Genomic DNA, 19699 nt, shown 5'->3' with positions numbered 1-19699 from the left:
TGAATGGTTTGTCTACATGTACTGCCTCCACATCTTCTCCTGAAATCCAGCTTCTGCCTCCTCCACTCAATGGAAACGGCCTTTAAGGTTATCGATGACTTCCTTTTTGCCAAATCTAATGGCCACTACTCCATCCTAATCCTCTATCACCTTTCTGCTGACTTCAACATTGTGGACTACCCCCACTTTTCCTGGAAACTTATCTGACCTAGACTTCATCAAAATTGTCCTCTCTTGGTTCTTTTCCTATCTCTTCCTCTGCTTCTTCTTAGTCTCTTTCACAGGCTCCTCCTCTGCCGTCCCCCCTTTAACTGGGTGCGTCCATAAAGGTTCAGTTGTGAGTTCCCTTCTACATTTACATCTATACCCATTCCCTTGGAGAACACATTATCTCCTAGGCTTCAATTATCATCTCTACATGGATGATTCCCTAACCTACTTCTCCATCCCTGACCTCCATCCTCTCTTCTTCTGTGAAGTCTCCTCTCAGCTCCAGGACATCTCTACTGGATGTCATACCAACACCTCAAACCTAACATGTTCAAGCAGAATTCCTCCTCTTCCCACCCAAACCTTATACTTCCTTGACTTTTTGATCCCTATAGACAGAATGCCTTCCTCCCTGTATCACAAGCCCATAGCCCTGGGATTTTACTCATCTCATTACTCTCATTCAATGTACATGTTCAATCTGTCACAAAATCCTTTTAGTGCTACCTTCACAACATCTGTAGAATCCTCCCTTTCCTCTCTGTCTAGACTGCTACCACCTTGATCCAAACATTCATCATTTTCTGCCTTGCCTACTGCATCACCCTTTTTCCTGATTCCTCTGCATCCTATCTCTTCCCAATCCACTCCATACTTCACTCTAAGGCCCAGATCATTATTCTAAAAAAACTTCAGTACTTATCTCCCCACTCCTCAAGGACTCCAGTGGTTGCCCATCCACCTTCTGTATTAAAGAGAAATTCCTTACCATCAGCTGTAAGGGACTCACTCAGCTCTTTCCCTCCTACTTTACCTCTCTGATTTCCTACTACAGTCCAACCCAATACTCACTCCTCTAACACCAACCTACTCTCTGATAATTTGTGATAGCGCTGTTATAAGTGCTAGGGTAGATATAAATTAATCATGTTGGACACAGTCCCTGTCCCACTTGGGGCTTACATTTATCCTTGATCTCATCTCTCCTGCCATTGACCATGTTCTACTTCGGGCCTGGAACTCACTCCCCCTTCAAATATGACACTCCATCACTCTCACCATCTTCAAAACACTCCTAAAATCACATTTCATCCAAGAGCCTTCCAAACTAAGCCCTTTATTTCCCCTATCCACCCTTCCCACTGCATTGACTATAAACTTGGCTGTATATCCCTCAAGTACTTTGATATTCACTCCAGCCCCACAATAAGTTTGTAAAAATTCTTATTCCCTGCTATTTCCCTATTCCTAATCTTTTTAATGTCTAACTCCCCCTGTAGATTGTAAGCCCCTTGTGAGAAAGGATCACATCTACCAATTCTGTGTGTTGTACTTTGCCGAGTGCTCTTGCAAACAGTAAGCACTCAGTAAATGCCATTAAATGATTAATTGATTAATTTCACAAGTACACACCCCGTAGTACTTGGAAAAGCACAATAGTGTGTGAAGTTTTATATGTGCTCATCTATTTAAACAGGTGATATGCTTATCCTCCATCACTATAATTCTGTCAATAAGGTTTATGATAAAAATGACCTTGGGATTTGTTAAGTTTACAATGAGCCAAGTTCTTTATTAAGCACTGGGAAGCTCTGTATTAAGCACTGGGATAGATACAAATTTATCAATTTGGACCGAGTCCCTGTCCTGCATGGAGAACAGGTATTGAATCCCCATTTTACATATGGGGAAACTGAGGCACTGAGAGGTGAAGGTCACACAGCAGGCAAGTGGTGGAGGTGGGGGTTAGGATGCAGGTTCTCTGGCTTCTAGGTCTGTGCCCTTCCTACTAGTCCCTGCACTTGGCCAGACCTTGGGATGGAGCAGTTTCTGACCTGCTGTGTCAACATATACCGAGTTGGCCATTGTAGTTTTTACATTTAAGGAGTTTTGATCTGGTAATACATTTTGTTGGAAATTGCATATTCTATTGTTGTCTCCCATATATCACTTAACCTTAAATAACTTTCCCCACAGACATAAGTGGCAGGACCTTTGCTCGAGACTTTCCAAACTCATGCAATACTTAAGTTTACCTCCAGTGTGGTAAGCAATTTCTTTCAAAGGCATTTGACTGGCTTCCAAGAGACCTGGACAATCTTCTCCTTTGCCAGAAGTAGGAATCAAAGAATGAATTTAGAATTCTGTGTAATAACATGGACACACTAGGGAGGAAAACACATTAAGTGTCTGGAATGGTAACCTCATGAGTGTAAAAACACCACTAAGTAGAATTGATTTTAATGAACCATCATTGTCCAGATGATTATAAAATGTACCTACAATATTTTCCGAGTGTAGAGTAAGTTGCCATGGAATAAAAAACCCTCAAGGGGAACTTGTTCAAAAAAACTATTTAGAAACGCTTGATTTTTTAATGTATTTTTTTTAAGACAAGCATCCCCTCCTGCCAAGCAAACTGAGACCAAATGGATTAGTTACAATGAGTGATGATTTCCTAGGTTCATGACAGGTTAAGATGAAATCTTCCCTTGAAATGACATCCTTGTTTCTTCTTCCCTAGGTGCAAGTGTAATCTTCATGCCACTGTCTGTGTCTTTGACAACAGTAAATTGTCTTGTGAATGTGAGCACAATACTACGGGCCCAGATTGTGGGCGGTGCAAGAAGAATTATCACGGTCGTCCGTGGAGTCCTGGCTCCTATCTGCCCATCCCGAAAGGCACTGCAAATACCTGTGAGTACATTTCCTCATAGATCACTGTTAGGTTTGAACATCTGTGTATGAGGGACAAATGGCTAGCACTCACTGACAAAAGCACTGGATCTACTGATGATTTCGCTGGGCAAACCATCATTTCCTTTACTCATTCCTTGCTCCCGCAGCCTTGTCCCCACTCCCATTTCCACTGCCTCCAACTGCCCTCTCCATCACCACCACTCCCATCTCCTCTACTCCTGGCTCCCATCACCACTAGCCACCCCTCCTATCTAAATCCTATCTGATAAGAAAATAGTCTTCAACCTCAATGGATTACCACTGCAGATTTTGAGGAGGACTACATGAGCAATGAAGATGGGAGCTGGGAGCAGAGGGAGTGAGGGCAGTAGAGTTGATTATTGTATCTGCCTCTTTTCTGACCTCCCTGTCTCCTGTCTCTCCCACCTCCAGTCCACAGTCCACTCTGTTGCCCAGATCATTTTCCTTCCAAAACATTCAGACCATGTTTCCCCAATCATCAGGAAACTCCATTGGTTGCCCATCCACCTCACCACAGCAAACAAAAACTCCTCACTCTTGACATTAAAGCAGTCAATCACCATGCCCCCCCCACCCCATCTCACTACTCTTTACCTACAACCCAGCCCACACACTTCACTTCTCTAATGCTAATCATCTCACTGTACCTCGATCTCATTTATCTCGCTGCCGCCTTCTTGCCCACATCCTACCTCTGGCCTGGAACTCCCTCCCTCCTCCTATCAGACAGATAATTGCTCTCCCCTACTTCAAAGCCTTATTGAAGACACATTTCCACCAAGGCCTTCCCTGACTAAACCCTCTTCTCCTCTTCTCCCATTCCCTTCTGCGTCACCCTGACTTGCTCCTTTCAATCATCCTCCCTCCCAGCCCCTCAGCACATATGTATATACCTATTATTTATTTATTCATTTATTTATTTATTTATAATGTCTGTCTCCCCCTCTGGACTGTGAGCTCACTGTGGGCGGGGAATGTGTCTGTTGTTGCATTGTACTGTCTCAAGTACTTAATACAGTGCTTTGCACACAGTAAGCACTCAATAAATACGAATGAATGGAGTAGGAGCTAGGGGCAGTGGACATGAGAGACGAGAGCAGTGGAGATGGGAGCCAGGAGGAGTGGGTCTATTTTTTTAATAAGAACAACTTGAGGATTAAGTATAAAGAGATAAGTGTTTATTCGACCCAGAAGCTTCTAGCCAGGATGAGCACCAACAATACCTACTGAGCACTCACCCTTCGCAGAGCATGAAAGATGTAAAATACATGTTTCCCTTCCTCAAGGGATTTTCAATCCAAAGGGGGAGATATGAGATATTTGAAACAAACTAACAAATTAATTGACATCCTCGAAGAGTGAGAAAATATATAAATTAATCATTGTAAATTATGCTGGCATTGGGTAAGCATTAACTCTAGAATGAACACTATACTATATGGACCACAATACTGAGCACTTTTTAAAAAAGTGGCGCTTTGTAGAGGAAGCAGCGTGGCTTAGTGGAAAGAGCACGGGCTTGGGAGTCAGAGGTCATGGGTTCCAATCCCGGCTCCGCCACTTAGCTTGTGACTTTGGGCAAGTCACTTAATTTCTCTGTCTCAGTTACCTCATCTGTAAAATGGGGATTAAGACTGTGAACACCATGTGCGACAACCTGATTACTTTGTATCTACTCCAGCACTTAGAACTGTTCTTGGCACATAATAAGCACCGAATGAATGCCATTATTATTATTATTATTATTAATAAACTAAGTGTTGTAATAGATTGATGATTCAGCCACAATACCTATCCCACAAGTGGCTCATCATCTAAATAGAAGAGACAGAAATCTAGAGAGTATAGGAAGGAATTACAAACAGCAGAAACAAATGTATAAAAGTGAATAATCAAAAATTAAGAATATTAAAAGAAGTAGCTAAAGACATTTTGGAGGAGGCAAACGTCACATTCCTAACCTCTTCTATTTGGTTATGAATGACTATATCAATCAAACATATTTATTGAGCGCTTTTTATGCGCAGAGCACTATATTAAGCTCTCGAAAGAGTACAATACAATAGAATTAGCAGATGTTCCCTGCCCATACCGTGTTAAGAATCTATTGGCCATAACATTGAATATTTCTTCCTAAAATCTCACAGGACTTTCACACTTGTCTTCTCATTTTATCTTTCTCCCATTCTTCTCTTGGAATTTCTCTACAAACCCTCCATTTACTAAATTTAATGTAATGGGTTTCCGGGCCTCCTGTCACTAGAGCCTATTTAAAGCAGCATTAATCAGTCAATAGTATTTACTGAGCATTTAATGTGTGCAGAGCACTTTACTAAGTGGTTGAGTACAATACAACAGAGTTGCTAGACACAATCCCTGCCCAAATGGAGTTTACAGTCTATGGAGGGAGACAAATATTTATATTAATAAATAAATTACAGATATGCACATAAGTACTATGGGGCTGAGGTGGGTGAATAGCATTATTCTTAAAGGGTAACAGTGCCAACACAGGCATAGACAACACAGAATGGAGAGGAAGTTGGGGAAAAGAGGGCTTGAACAGAAAGACCTCTTGGAGGGGATGGAATTTTTACAAGGCTTTGAAGGTAGGGAAAGTGGTAATCAGGTGCCTATAAAGGAGGTGGGAGTTCCAGTTCAAAGGAAAATGGATCAGGGATGAGATAAATAAAATTGAAGCATAGTGCTGGAGGAGCAAAGGGTGTGGGCTGGGTTGCAGTAGGAAATCAGTGAGGTGAGATAGAGGGGACAAGCTGACTGAATGCTTTCAAACTGATGGTAAGGAGTTTCTCTTTGATGTGCGGCTGGATAGGCAACTACTGAAGGTTGCAAAGGAGATGTGAACTAAACTTTTTTAGAAAAATTATCCAAGCAGCATAATGAGGTGTGGACTGGGGTGGAGAGAGTAGCATGAAGAGACCAGTGAGGAGGAGGATGCAATAGTCAAGGTTGGATATGATAAGCACTTGAATTAGCGTAGTAGCAGTTTCGATAGAGAAAAAATAGAAACTTTTAGCGATGTTGTGAAGGTAGAACTGACAGGATATGGTGATAGATCAAATATGTGGGTTGAATGAGAGAGCTGAGTCAAAGATAATGCCAAATTTACAAGGTTGTGAGATAGGGTGGAGAGTGGTATTATCGATAGTGATGGAAAGATAAGGGAATGATGATGAGTAATATTTCCAGCAGGCAAATAAAAATGTATAATTATGGTACTTGTTAAGCACTTACTATTTGTCCAGCACAGTTCTTAGCACTGAAGTGGATACAAGATAATCATGTAGGACACAGTCCCTTTCCCACTGGGGATTCACTGTCTTAGTAGGAGGGAGTAGGATTTAATTCCCATTTTACAGATGAGGAAATTGAGGTGCAAAGAAGTTGTGATTTCTCCAAGGTCACACAGCAAACCACTAATGGAGCCAGTATTAAAACCGAGTTCCTCTTACTCCTAGGTCTATGCTCCTTCCATTAGGCATACTGCTTCCCAGTCGAATGAGGTCAACTTCTCCTTTTTGCTTTATACTTCTGGATTTTCCCAAGTGCTTAGCACATTGCATTGCACCCAGTCAGTGCTAAAATAACATTACTTTTACCACTACTACTATAATTATGACTAGCTTGGCCTAGTGGAAAGAGCATGGGCCTGGGAGTCAAAGGACGTGGGTTCTAATCCCGGATTCATTAATTCATTCACTAGTATTTATTGTGCGCTTACTATGTGCAGAACACTGTACTAAGAGCTTGGAATGTACAATTTGGCAACAGATAGAGACAATCCCTGCCCAACGACATGCTCACGGTCAAATCAGGGGAGGCAGACGGCAGACCAAAACGTAATGAAACAAAAACAAGACAACATTATCACGATAAATAGAATCAAGGGCATGTACAAGGGTAATAAATAATATATACAAATGAGCACCGTGCTGAGGGATGGGGAAGGGGGAAGGGAGAGGAGCAGAGGGCGGAGGAGGAGCAGAGGGAAAAGGGGTAGCTCAGTCTGGAAAGGCCTCTTAGAGGAGGTGAGCTCTCAGTAGGGTTTTGAAGAGGGGAAGAGAGTTAGTTTGCTGGACGTGAGGAGGGAGGGCATTCTAGGACAGCAGTAGGATGTGGGCCAGAGTCGACAGCAGGATAGGTGTGAACAGGAAACAGTGAGGAGGTGAGTGGCAGAGGAGCGGAGTGTATGGGTGGGCAGTAGAAAGAGAAAAGGGATTTGAGGTAGGAGGGGACAAGGAGATGAGAGCTTTGAAGCCAAGAGTGAGGAGTTTTTGTTTCGTGTGGAGGTTGATAGGCAACCACTGGAGGTTTTTAAGGAGGGGAGTGACATGACCAGAGCTTTTCTGTAGGAAGATGATCCAGACAGTAGAATGAACGATAGACTGGAGTGGGGAGAGACAGGAGGATGGGAGATCAGAGAGAAGGCTGACACAGTAATCCAGCTGGGATATTGTGAGAGCTTGTACCAGATTTGTCATTTGCTTGTACCGGATCTGTCATTTGCCACTTGGCAAATCACATAATTTCTCTGTGCCTCAGTTTAAATACCTATTCGCCCATCTACTTAGACTATGAATCCTTTGTAGGACAGAAACTATGTCTGATCTGATTGCATTGTACATATCCCAGTGCTTAGAAGAATGCTTGGCACACAGTAATTGCTTAACAGTACCATTATTAGTAGTAGTATAGGAGGTGGAATAATAATAATAACGATAATGAAAAACACTGTATGAACATGCTGAAAACCTGACCAAGTGTCGCACCCTTAATTCAGATATAGGGGAAAAAAAATCATTGCTTTCTCCTTGAAAACATCTCTCTAGGTGGGATTCTTCCCTAAATGTTAAAATAAATAAATATATATATAAACAAACAAGCATAAGTAAAGTACATGACTCTTCAGATGGACGGATAGAATGAAAACCAGGAGATGACTGCATCAGCAAAGCCAAGGCCAAAAAGAGGAGAGGAATGTCAATCATCTTAAAAGCAGTTAAAGATTCAAGAATGATTAGGACAAAGAACAGATCATTAGATTTTACCAGAAGGCAGTCATTTGAAATCCAGTAAGCATAGTCTCAGCAGAGAGAAGTAGATAAATCTAAATTGTAGGAGACCTTGGGAAGAGTTGGCTGAAAGAAAGTGGAGCCCTTTGGTGGATATGCTTTTTAGAGGAATTAAAATCAAGACTCTGCCTCATGATGTCTCTCTTGCTAGTATAATTTGTGTGGTCACTGAGATCAGAGAGTAAGGAGTTAGACTTTGGTGTTATAGATTAATTAGCATAAAGATAAAGCTGGCAGTTATTCAGGCCTTTGCATTGGAGGTGATAGCATATTGTGTCTCTGATCCAGTTCATGTTGGAAAACTATCCACTTGGACTGTACAAGTATATGGCACCACAGAAAGAAAATAATGGATAATAACGGCTCAGTAAGATTGTTCATCTCCTCCATTCTTTGGGCATCCCACAATGGCTTCAATTGCCATTAACGGTTGACTGGACCCAAGTCCCAAGCTCAACAGAGGAGAAATACACTCTAATAAGATAGGGACAAAATAGAAGGCACCCAGAATAGATCCAGAAGGTGGATTGAGCTGATGGGATGCCCACGAAAGCCAGAGTAATGAGGAAGCTGGCTTGAAACAGTTCAGATGCAATGCAAAGCTAATTAGGAAATGCAGGATGGTGTGCCACAGTGGAATCATGAGTTGAAACACTTATTGGTGTTATCAGAAACTTCAAAGCAGCAGCTGTGAGGAATCAAACTCTAAAAATGGATAGTCCAGGAACTGAAGTTTTATCTAGTTAAATGCCAGAGTAATGGACCAAATAACAAACTGTGAACTGTGGGGCATAAAATTATGATAAAATTCCCAACAGGAGGATAGAATGAGCCTACAAAAGATGAAAAACCCCAATTTTGTAAGGATATTCAATTTATTTTTGTGTTTGAGGGAAAAATGATGGGCTAGCTCATCAGATTAATATTTTATAACTCTATTCAGCAAAAATGTGGAATTGTGCAAGGTGTTTGGTATTTTGCCGGAGGGTCTTTTCAAATCCTGCCTACTGGAGAATGACAGAGATGAAAAGGACCTCAGAGTTCATCTAGTCTGGTCTCCTGTCTCAATGAGACATGTACCAAAATCATCCCAACTCTAGCTTTAAAGATTTCCATGAACTGTAATATGAAAATCACCCTCACAATGGAGTTCTTCCCTACACCCAACCAACACTGCATGTGGCAATTTAAGTTATATGCTCTTCAGTTCTCCACCATCTCAGTTTAGAACCATACCTGTTCTTTTGGTGTACCTCTGTAACCCAGAGTAGAGGCCAGAAGAGCTTTAGGCAAAGCTGGCCTTTCGGGAAGTTCAAAACTGATGGCTTCAATCTTGTCAACAAACTAGACAGCAAAATCACCAGGGGTTAGATGGAGTAAAGACAATGGATATTCCAGAAGGGAGATGAGCTGGAATTTGTAAGTACAGACTATGGGTGATAGAGCCAAGTATTACTGAACTGAAGAAAAGGCAGAGTAATAACTTGAGAGGGGAATTTAAAGTAGTGGGTTTGGAATTTCCAAGAATATTCAGCTGAATGAGTGCAGAAGAGGAACAAGCTAAGTAAGGAAATAAACTAGGACTGGGGATGAAAACAAAGGAGGGACCATTCAATTAAATCGTATTTATTAAGTGCTTATTCTGTGCAGAAGCCATTTGAGTTGTCTTGCTATAATATGAGACTCTCTAATCAACAAAAGCTAATCTTTACATCTAGGGAAGGAAAGGTAAGGTTGTTAGGGAGACCTGAAGAGGCACAATAGTTTGGAACAGATGAAGAGGGTAGACCACAGAGGCTGAGATAAGAAATGACTATCCTGAAACGGAACCAACTTCACAGACAACAATCCTCATATATGCTGAATTCTCCAAATATTGACTGTTCTAAAGGCAGTTTTACAAAGTGATTATTCCTTTTCTCTAGTGTTCTACAGGTCAGTTTCAGCATTGGTAGTGGGGTGGGGGGAGGTATAATAGATCAGGGTCCTGTCTAAGTGTTTTTGTGGGAATTCAGGGAGAAGCAGAGAAAAATTCCAGAAGAAAATAATATTTTATGTTTTCCATCCCCTCAAAAGACATTGAAACTCCACCACTTGTAAGGGGAGAAAAATGTCTCTTTCCCTTTCATTCCAAACTCCAGTGACTACATTCTGTTAGTCAGGACACCTGGGAAAAATAGCAACAAATAAACCTGCTGCCATAAGAGGCACCTATGAGAAGTGGTTGTTGAGTGCCCACTGTACCCACCCTTCCACATTCAAAACCTGAGGGGACTGCATCACTGGCATGAGAATCTCAAGAAGCAGATTTTCCCACCAACCTGATCCAACCTGGAGAAGCCAATCAGTGAAGGGTGTGGGAGGAACATATCATAAGCTATTTATTTGGAAAAATCAAAGCAAAGGTGTCCAGAAAGGTTTCATTTTTCATGGGAGTCGCAGATAAGAATGCTGCACACTTATCTTGTATCCCTTCAGAGATGAAGGTGTAAGGTGTAGTGTTTGAGATATCAGAAGTAGTACAGTGTTCTGCAGTTATGAACTCATGCATTCATGTTGGCATCTGATCACTAACCAATTAGAGATCAGCAGCCTGATGCACCAGTGACTTAGATATCAATAGGATCGACACTGTGTATGTCAAGATCCCATAGAACCTAAAACATGTTTCAAAAGAACAAAAACTAAAAATACATGTGAGACAAATCGGTACCTTAGTTTGAGTAGTAAAGAAAATCATTTTTAGTGTTTATATTGTATGGGTTGTAAACCAAAGCCTCAGATAAAGCAGCGTGGCTCAGTGGAAAGAGCATGGGCTTTGGAGTCAGAGGTCATGAGTTCGAATCCCAGCTCTGCCACTTGTCAGCTGTGTGACTGTGGGCAAATCACTTAACTTCTCTGTGCCTCAGTTACCTCATCTGTAAAATGGGGATTAAGACTGTGAGCCCCACGTGGGACATCCTGATTCCCCTGGGTCTACCCCAGCGCTTAGAACAGTGCTCGGCACATAGTAAGCGCTTAACAAATACCAACATTATTATAAAGCAGCATCCCAGATGAAAACTGGGGCGATCAATGACAAAGCATATACTAGCCTGGCACACTTCTATTAGGAAAGGAGTGACTCTTTTCAACCTAAAGCTTTGTTCAGAATGAGAGAAAAGGCAGCAAAAGAGAAAACAGTGCCAGGCGCTGAAGACATTCAACATAACACAGAACAGCTTTTGCATGTGAACAATGTGATTGGGACTGTGGATCCCACTATTGACTCTTTCAGCCACACATGTCCTCATAGGTGAATTTGACCACCAATTGTATTTTCTTTGACTAGGAAAGACAACTCTGTATTATATTTTATGAGTTACCTATGCTTCCCAGTGCAACAAAACCCATTTCATATCACATAGCTCCTTCCATCAAGATAAAAAATTGTGAAAGACCAAAAAAATGAAAAAAATTCAAGAAATAATTTCAAACATATGCATGCTGACACATAACCCAAGCTATAAGCTATCATCAAGACTACTGGGACTGTCAGTCATTTAATAGGTAGTGTACAAACATTAGTAATTTTATTAGTGATTTAGAATTATGGTGCCATCTGGAGTGCCATTAAATTATCACACATTACTGTGGTTAACCAGCATGTGGATCCCTACCCAGGGTTTAGATTGTGTGCCTTTTATGGACCAGGGACAGTGTCTGAATTATAATCCTCCTTTCTTTCCCCACCAAACAGTATAATGCTCTGCACAAAATAAGTTTTCAAGAGATGCAGTAAATAGTAATGAAAAAATTTGAACAAAGACCAGTTGACTCTAAAGCTGGTCTACCACCTTAATGCTACTTGAGAACTGAAGTGAAAGCTGAAAAATCAATGAAGTGTGTGATCAATATGAGCAGCCTAATGTGCTCTTGTTTCATTCTGCTCAATTAACCTTCTATTCTATAGCTTCATCCACCTACATGACAAGTCAAAGAGGAGCAAAAATGATGATCACATACAGTTAATCAAATTAAGTGCCAAATAATTTTCAACTAGTCCCCCATTCTACTTGTAATCCATTAACAATATCTATTACTTGTATTAAAATATTTGTATAAGCACCAAGCTAAATGGGTAGGAAATGTTTTACTTAATACCTGTGTGGAATCAGCAGAGGGCCTGGCATCATGTTATCATACAGGTGCAGAAACTACGGAGGCATCTGAGAAATTCTGTCCTCTCCCCATTCTAGTAACAATCACTGAAACTAATCTGTTCCCCACTTTCAGATCTGACCCCAGGAGCTCGAATCCATCAGTGATACTTATTGATTGCTTACTGAGTGCAGCACAGTGTACTAGGCACTTGGGAAAGTGCACTGAAACAGAGCCAGTAGAATTGCTGAAAGTCTAAAATGCTAAGGTCTAAATATTCTAAATGCTGAAAGTCACGCTGTTTGGTCTATCCCTGTGGTTAGGCTTGATTAATCTTTGTACCAGTATCTGAAAATTGTGGGGAAATTGGTTTCTGAATTTTTGACATAAAATGTTAAAGGTTTCTGGTTATACAGTAATGAATGGCTAATGGAATTTTTGTTTTCTTTCTCTCTAGGTATTCCTAGTATTTCCAGTATTGGTAGTAAGTAGAAAACATAAACAAATCACAAATAGCTTTGCTTTATTGTTTGACTCCTCAGATCTGCTTTCCCAGAATCCACTTCTGATGTAAGATAATGCTTTCTTGAAATATTCTTCATGATATTGGCTTTCCATGTAGTATATTCATGAGAGAAAGACCAAATTGAATAATTACTTGTAAGTCAGTGCAAGACAGTGTCATACCTATCCTGTTGTTTTTCAATTTGTGAGTGGCCTGGCTGGAGAACTGTAATATTTGGGTAATTCAGGAGAAAAAGGTTCTACTCTAGTTTGTGGTTTTGTAGACATTCTTATTTTCTAATACTTAAAACAAACACATAAACACACTCTTTAACTGGTCTTAAAGGAGCTACATGAGATTACATATAGGATTCTCCATGTAACTTTCAGAAGGGAGATTTTTCTTTTTTTAACATCAACTTGTGGATGAATAGACCAGCTCACTGAAACCTTAAGATTGTTCTTTGAAACAACAAAAATATTCTGAAGCCAGGAGGGGTAGTCTAAAACATTTTATGAATGTCTTAGACTTTGTGGGATTCAGTGACAAAGCTCTTAAAAGGCAAAAGAGACCAAAAAAAAAAAGGTTAAAACAATCCATTTAACTTCCCACCAATTATTTGATTCAATTCAATTACTTTTGTAGGAGATTTTCAAATGCAAAATGAAAACTCAATGGGTGACTTTAATTTTTAAAAATTGGAACATCTTAATGCTAGAAGAATAATGTTCTTTGAAAGAAGAATTAATTTTTGCAAACAGAATCTGATGCATTTCAAACATACTGTGCCTTATTCCTGGATGGCATTGATAGAGAAGTAGAGCTGATTAGAAAAGGGCCAAGGTAGCTAGGATAAGCCACTGTAAATGAAGAAATCATGTTCTCCATAGCCTTAGCTTTTCATAGACCCTGTCTTGCCATGGGATCAAAACAGTTCAAACAACAGCAGCAGATATGCAATCCCGGCATCAGGATTAATAGCAACACTCTAGTAATTTGGATTAAAGCAAACCTTTTTGCATTTTATAAATGCATAATCAGGTATTTTGATTGATAAACTAACCTTCTTTACATAAATACACCTAGCTACTGTTTTGTAATCACTAGATGACAAAATGCTATCAAAATGGTTTTTGTAAATAGGAGTTTTCATGTCCATGTTTATCTAAATACCAGGTTAACATCATAGCATCCACTTGAATTATGCATCATTGTGGAACTTACAATGTCACCGTCAGTTTGCAAATGAAAGCTTATAACTGCAATAGCTTTAATCATTCTATTTTAATGTCTTCTCTCGTATTTACATCTAGAGTGATATTCAGCTTTCAGACTTTGACAGCTGTATTTGTATTAACCTTCTTTTTCCTCAAAACAACCAAAAGGAAACCAGGAATAAAGATCTTTCAGTATGGAGAATCAGATGGTTGAATTTCAGAAATGGACATGTGGAAAAAGTAGATCTTTGGTGCTCGATTGTCATGCTAGTTTTGTATTGCATGAACTCTGGTTGTGCTGCTCCTCTACATTCCATACAGCTGTCTTCACCACATCCCCCATTTCTGAGCATCAGCAGATGTCGGCCTTTTTAATTACCGAATTGGGAATTTCAGGTCTCTTTTTAATCCACAGTGACCTGAAAGGATGCATTGTATGACCTTTAAAAAGCTTATGGGCCATCATAGACAGGCACCTAGGAACATTAACTCCTATAATATACTAAAGTTTGTAACTCCGACTGATTTGTACAAAGTCTTCTCTTTAACATCAGCTAATGTCCATTCACTCCAGTGGATGCTTCCACTAATGTCCCTCCTTTTCACAATAGACTAAGGGGACGATGGCAGGATGAAAAAGCGCATTTTAAAATTACCTGGATGCTACCTTTTTCTAAAGGGAACAGTAGGTACATTAAAACCTTTAATGCATTTGATATTCTCCCTGCTTTAATGGTTTAGGCATTTTCTTTCATTTATTTGTTCGGGATGACAGTATTTGCACTTGTGGATATTCTTTCCTATCCAAAGGCAGGATATTTTCAAGGCACCTCACTGTTAAAGCTGGGCAGGAAGGAAGACTGGGAGGATATGGGGAGAATTTGGCACTAAAACAAGGGTTGTTTTTCGTAACTCAAAAGGAGGTAATTGATGCATGCAAATACACTAGCAATGCATTGCCAGTTAACAGGCATAACAGTTAATTATCAAAGCATGCTTGTGAAAAAATAATTACACTTTAGAATTTTTGACCTATCTCAGGTATAGTTTTGTGTCCTATTGAATCAATACAGAATAATCTTAAATCAAAACACCGAATCATTGGGTATCAAAATGCACAGAAAAAGTGGTCATCCTTTCTGATCAACTGCAAAAGAAAAATGAAACATATTTCCCATTGAAGTCATTTTGTACCTGCTGTTGTCAATCAATTAGCTAATAGATGCTGTCATTTTCTTTGATTATTTATGTCAAATACTGATCTTTTCAACATTTTTGGCCACCACTGAAAAATACCCTGGTGATATGGTCAGCAGTGAATGAGTCCCAAAGACACTTCAAACTATCTGAGCTTTATGGGCTGTTTATGACTTCATCCAGTGGAATTAAGCCTTACTCTAGTTTGTTTCATGGAATATTCATTGTGAAATTGCAATTAGGGAAATTTACATTGTTTTCACTGATTCTCAAAAAGAAACATTTGTACTGGATTTCTGCCGTTATAAATAACTACCTTTTAACCTACATTATATGATCCTTAGTCCTGCGAAGCACAATTTCACTAATTAGCCTAAACAGTGTGTTATAAAGTGTATAATTAGATATGAGAGGGATTGGTGTGAAGTGCAAATCGCTTTGTGTGGGCGATTATCACCTCTGAATCCTGCTGGCTGCAGATGAATCAGAGTTTAGATACAGACCAGCTACTGAGGTGGCAATATGCAATCAAGAAAAAGCAACATTAAACAAAAATAAAAATTGGTGATTTAAAATAAAAATATAATTTTTTTTGAACAGCCGCTGATACAAAGCTATAGATCACACACCCAGCAATCTATTATCATTTTAAAGGTTCTAAATAGAGAAACCCTGACAAGATGTTATTCAAGCTTAGCAAATAGTACAACAAAGAGGATAGTTGGGTGAGCTATATAAGTTCCCCTAGCCCATGCAATTTGTAGCAGAAATTCACTTACAAATTTTTCATTTTTCCCAAGTTCTTCTCTAACTAGCATTTGCCACCAGGAAGTTAACAGTCCTTTTCTGATGTGATATAATTGTAATCTTAAACGAAATAAGGGCTACCTGCAATGAACCATCATCCTGTCAAGGGTCCTTGGGAATTTTTTTTATATATTTGAAAACCTTAGAGAGTCACTAAAGGTCTTGTTCTCTACACTGCATCAAAAATATTTTTGTTCATTCTTGATTTCTCATAGAAACATGAATTGTGAATAGAGAAACAAAGTTAATCATTCTTTTATCCAAGGACTAATGAATAACCATGTTGAGTTATTCATAAAGATCCTGTGTACAGTGTGTGTATGTGTGTGTGTGTATTCCTTGCAATATGTCCAAATCTCTAAAAATAAAATAGTCATTTGAATGATCCTTAAACTAATTAGATTTTTTTATTATGTAACAAAGACATTGGGCTAGTTCAGCTTAATGGCTGACTGCGTGGTGCAGGGAATTAATTGTGTGTTGGGTTTGTGAAAGAGCAAGAAGGACATTTAAAGCCACAGGTAAAATTCATTTTGGTGTCTGTTGAATCATAGACACGGTAGTCCTCGTCCTAAATCCATTTCATGTTTCTGTGAATTGTATTAATGCTAATGCAGTCTCTGTGTGTTTATCCTGACACTGAATGAACATTGGGTCTTAGCTACCTCGGTAACTAGAAATAGTTTTATGAATGGGCATTCACCAAACTGTGGCCCCAGCCTCCTGAAAAATACTCACTATCTTTCAGAAAATCTTTCTGTAACAGATCCACCAATTTTCAAAGATTAAGAAGAGACCACTGGTGACCCCCAGTAAATCACCAATCATAAATTCTTTCTTCCTAATTAGCATTTTAAGAAGTGAACACAGAGTGCTTTCTCAGCATGTACTGACCTCTGGACATTACTGATCTTCCACGTGGCTGGCACTGTGGAGAACCACAGAAATCACCTTCTTCACCCTCCAGGTGACAGTTTAGAGCTGAACACATCTCAAGGAGAAACTTCATGATCTTCATGAGACAGGAATGCCCAGGATTAGCAGGATAATAATAATAATGATGTCAAGTAATGAAGATAATTGTAGTATTTGTTAAGCATTTACTATTTGCCAAGCCCTGAACTAAACAGTGGGGTTAGAAACAAGACAATCAGGTTGGGCAGAGCCCCTGCCCCACATGGGGTTGACATTCTGAGTAGGAGGCAGAGTAGGTAGCAAATCCCCATTTTACAGATGAGAAAACTGAGGTGCAGAGAAATTAAGCAAAGTCATGCTCATCTAGCTGGGGGTATGCAGATCATCAATAAGAAATTTTTCCCCAAAAATGTTTCAAAGCCCAGAGTAGCTCCTGCAGTCCACTACCATGCTTGAACTGACCCCTCAGGCAGAGAGTAGAATCTTCATGGTTTGTTTCTGCAGTGCTGCAGTGTTAGTAGGAGAGGACCCTGGGAATGGCACCTTTTAGGATTATCCCTGCTGGTGGAAATTCTAGAAATAACTCCATCTGGCCTCTTCATTGACAAAGGTTCCAGAGGACTTGAAATATTTCTGGAGGGTACCAAAGCCTCCTAGCCTGCCTGCATTTACTTAGAAGTGACCTAGGTCAGCTAAAGATAGTCGAAGGAAACTCTTGTTTTAATGAATGTAGAAGTTGACATTCTTAAGCATAATAATTGTCATATTTATTAAGCACTTACTATGGCTGAGTACTTTGACTAGTGCTGGAGGAGGTTCAACACAAGACCAGACACAGTCCCTGTCCCACACATGGTTCAAAGTCCAAGGCAGAGGGAGAAAGTTATTTGACCCCCATTTTTACAGATGTTGGAACTCAGGCCCAGAGAAGTTAAGTGACAAGCCCCAGGTCATCTAGCAGGCAAGTGGAAGATCTGAGATAAGCAGGATCTCCAAGCACTTACTACAGTGCTCTGCTCATAGTAAGCACTCAATAAATACTATTGAATGATCTCCTGGCTTCTACTCCTCTGCTTTAGTACACAATGAGAAGAGGAAATTATGATTTTCCCCTAAGACATTCAGCTTTGAGGAAACAGTTGCTAAACTTTTCCAACCTCCTTCTTTACTAAGCAGTAAAGAACTGTTTTTGAGACGTGTTAGGCCAGTTTATTCAAATTTTAGATTCATGAATACGTATATCAAGTGATTTGTGGGTATTTTTAATGGTATATATTAAGTGCCTCCTATTTGCCAGGCACTGTACTAAGCACTGAGGCAGATGCATGTTAATCAGGTTGGACATGATCCATGTGCGACATGGGACCCAGTCTTAATCCCCATTTTACAGATGAGATAACTGATTCGTTCATTCAATAGTATTTATTGGGTGCTTATTGTGTGCAGAGCACTGTACTAAGCTTTTGGGAGAGTACAGTACAAAAATAAACAGACATTCACTACCCACAGTGAGCTTACAGATTAGAGGGATGAGCTCAGAGTCTACAGCAATCTTACATTCTAGCTGCACAGAGATGTGATTTACCCAAGATCACACAGCAGGCAAAGGACAGAGCAGGGATTAGAACCCAGCTCCTCTTACTCCCAGGGCTTGTGCTCTATCCACAAGGCTATGCTGCTTCTTTGTTTTCACAAATTTACTTATTAGTCCCTCAGTGCTATTTCTAGGGAAAATTGTTCTGCAGTAATGAAAATGGCAGAAAAATAAACCCCATAGCTAGAAAAATCTGTCATGCCTAAATGTAGCAGGACTAACAGAAACTGGGAACTAATATTTGAAGTTGCTAATCATCAAAGAGCACAATTCAATACTGCATTATGTATAAGATGGACACCTCTCTATGGTAGCCTAATATTTTGACGATCTTTTATGAATTGAAATAAAAAATATGGGAGTAGCTTACCACAGTTACATTTGAGAATGTCAGATGATATAGATCCAAATTGCTTACCCTTCTTTGACCCAATAAAATATTCCTTGATCTTTTCTAAACTGAATTGAGCACATGACAGGTTTCACTTGATGAAAATCTTCTGATATGAAAGTTGTTTAAAAGCATCACTTTCTTAATCATTTTCCCGAAACATTATCTTTTTTCAGGCTACCCAGCAGCTCTTTCCCTCAGAAATGGAAAGGGCAGCCCTTACTGTCACCACTGGGTGAGGTTTTCACTGCCTTACTACATCTGTTTGGGTTTTTCATTTTCTCTAAGGCAGGAGGTGGAGGTGAAATGGCTTAAGACTTGAAGAATTCATCCATTCAGCTAATATGCTTAGATCCAAAACTAACAGAACGCTAAAGTGAATGACTGAGTTCTGTCCCTGGCTATCATTTCACAAAAGATCTCAAAAATAAATCATTTTTATATGTTTATAGCTGTATGACCCTCTTGTTATTGGGTTGCCTTATCCTAGAGTGGTCCATCTATTTGCTCTAACACCAACTTTTCTAAACTAACATCCAAAATTTCTTGAGTTAAGGAGAATTATTTTTGCATTCACAGAGAATGCATACTTAATCCCAGTTGTCCTTGTTCTCGAGATGAAGCCACATTAAATTGTTCAAGCCATGGGGGCATTATTTAATGCAACAAAATGATAATTTCATCAATTTCAGAGAACTGAAACTGTTAATGCAGTTTACAAAGCGTCTCATGTAATCCCTGGACGTATCATGTTAACATAAAATGAAACAGATTTTAAAATCGGTATAAGAAGCATGAATTGGATATCTCAGAATAATAAAGTATTTATGTTTAAGTATTAGCAATTTTCTGGGTTCCTTTTGAGCTTCAACATATGTTCAGAGAGTAAAATGCAACCACACAGTAAGA

The 19699-nt window shown here is 39.6% G+C and overlaps 1 protein-coding gene across 8 annotated transcripts in view; it reads left to right on the top strand.

The window, feature by feature from the left end:
• Positions 1–19699, top strand: part of NTNG1 (netrin G1) — a 301578-nt gene that overhangs the window by 214730 nt on the left and 67149 nt on the right. For all 8 annotated transcript variants that reach the window (XM_029063769.2, XM_029063766.2, XM_029063765.2 and 5 more), the window contains exons 4-5: positions 2735–2907; positions 12622–12648. In XM_029063769.2, coding sequence (XP_028919602.1) covers positions 2735–2907; positions 12622–12648 — 200 coding nt within the window. The remainder of the gene's footprint in view (positions 1–2734; positions 2908–12621; positions 12649–19699) is intronic.

This window comes from Ornithorhynchus anatinus, chromosome 4, assembly GCF_004115215.2.
Source record: "Ornithorhynchus anatinus isolate Pmale09 chromosome 4, mOrnAna1.pri.v4, whole genome shotgun sequence".
Lineage (NCBI taxonomy): Eukaryota > Metazoa > Chordata > Mammalia > Monotremata > Ornithorhynchidae > Ornithorhynchus > Ornithorhynchus anatinus.
The sequence above is the reverse complement of the archived record's forward strand: the minus strand, read 5'-3'. Positions and strand labels throughout refer to the sequence as shown.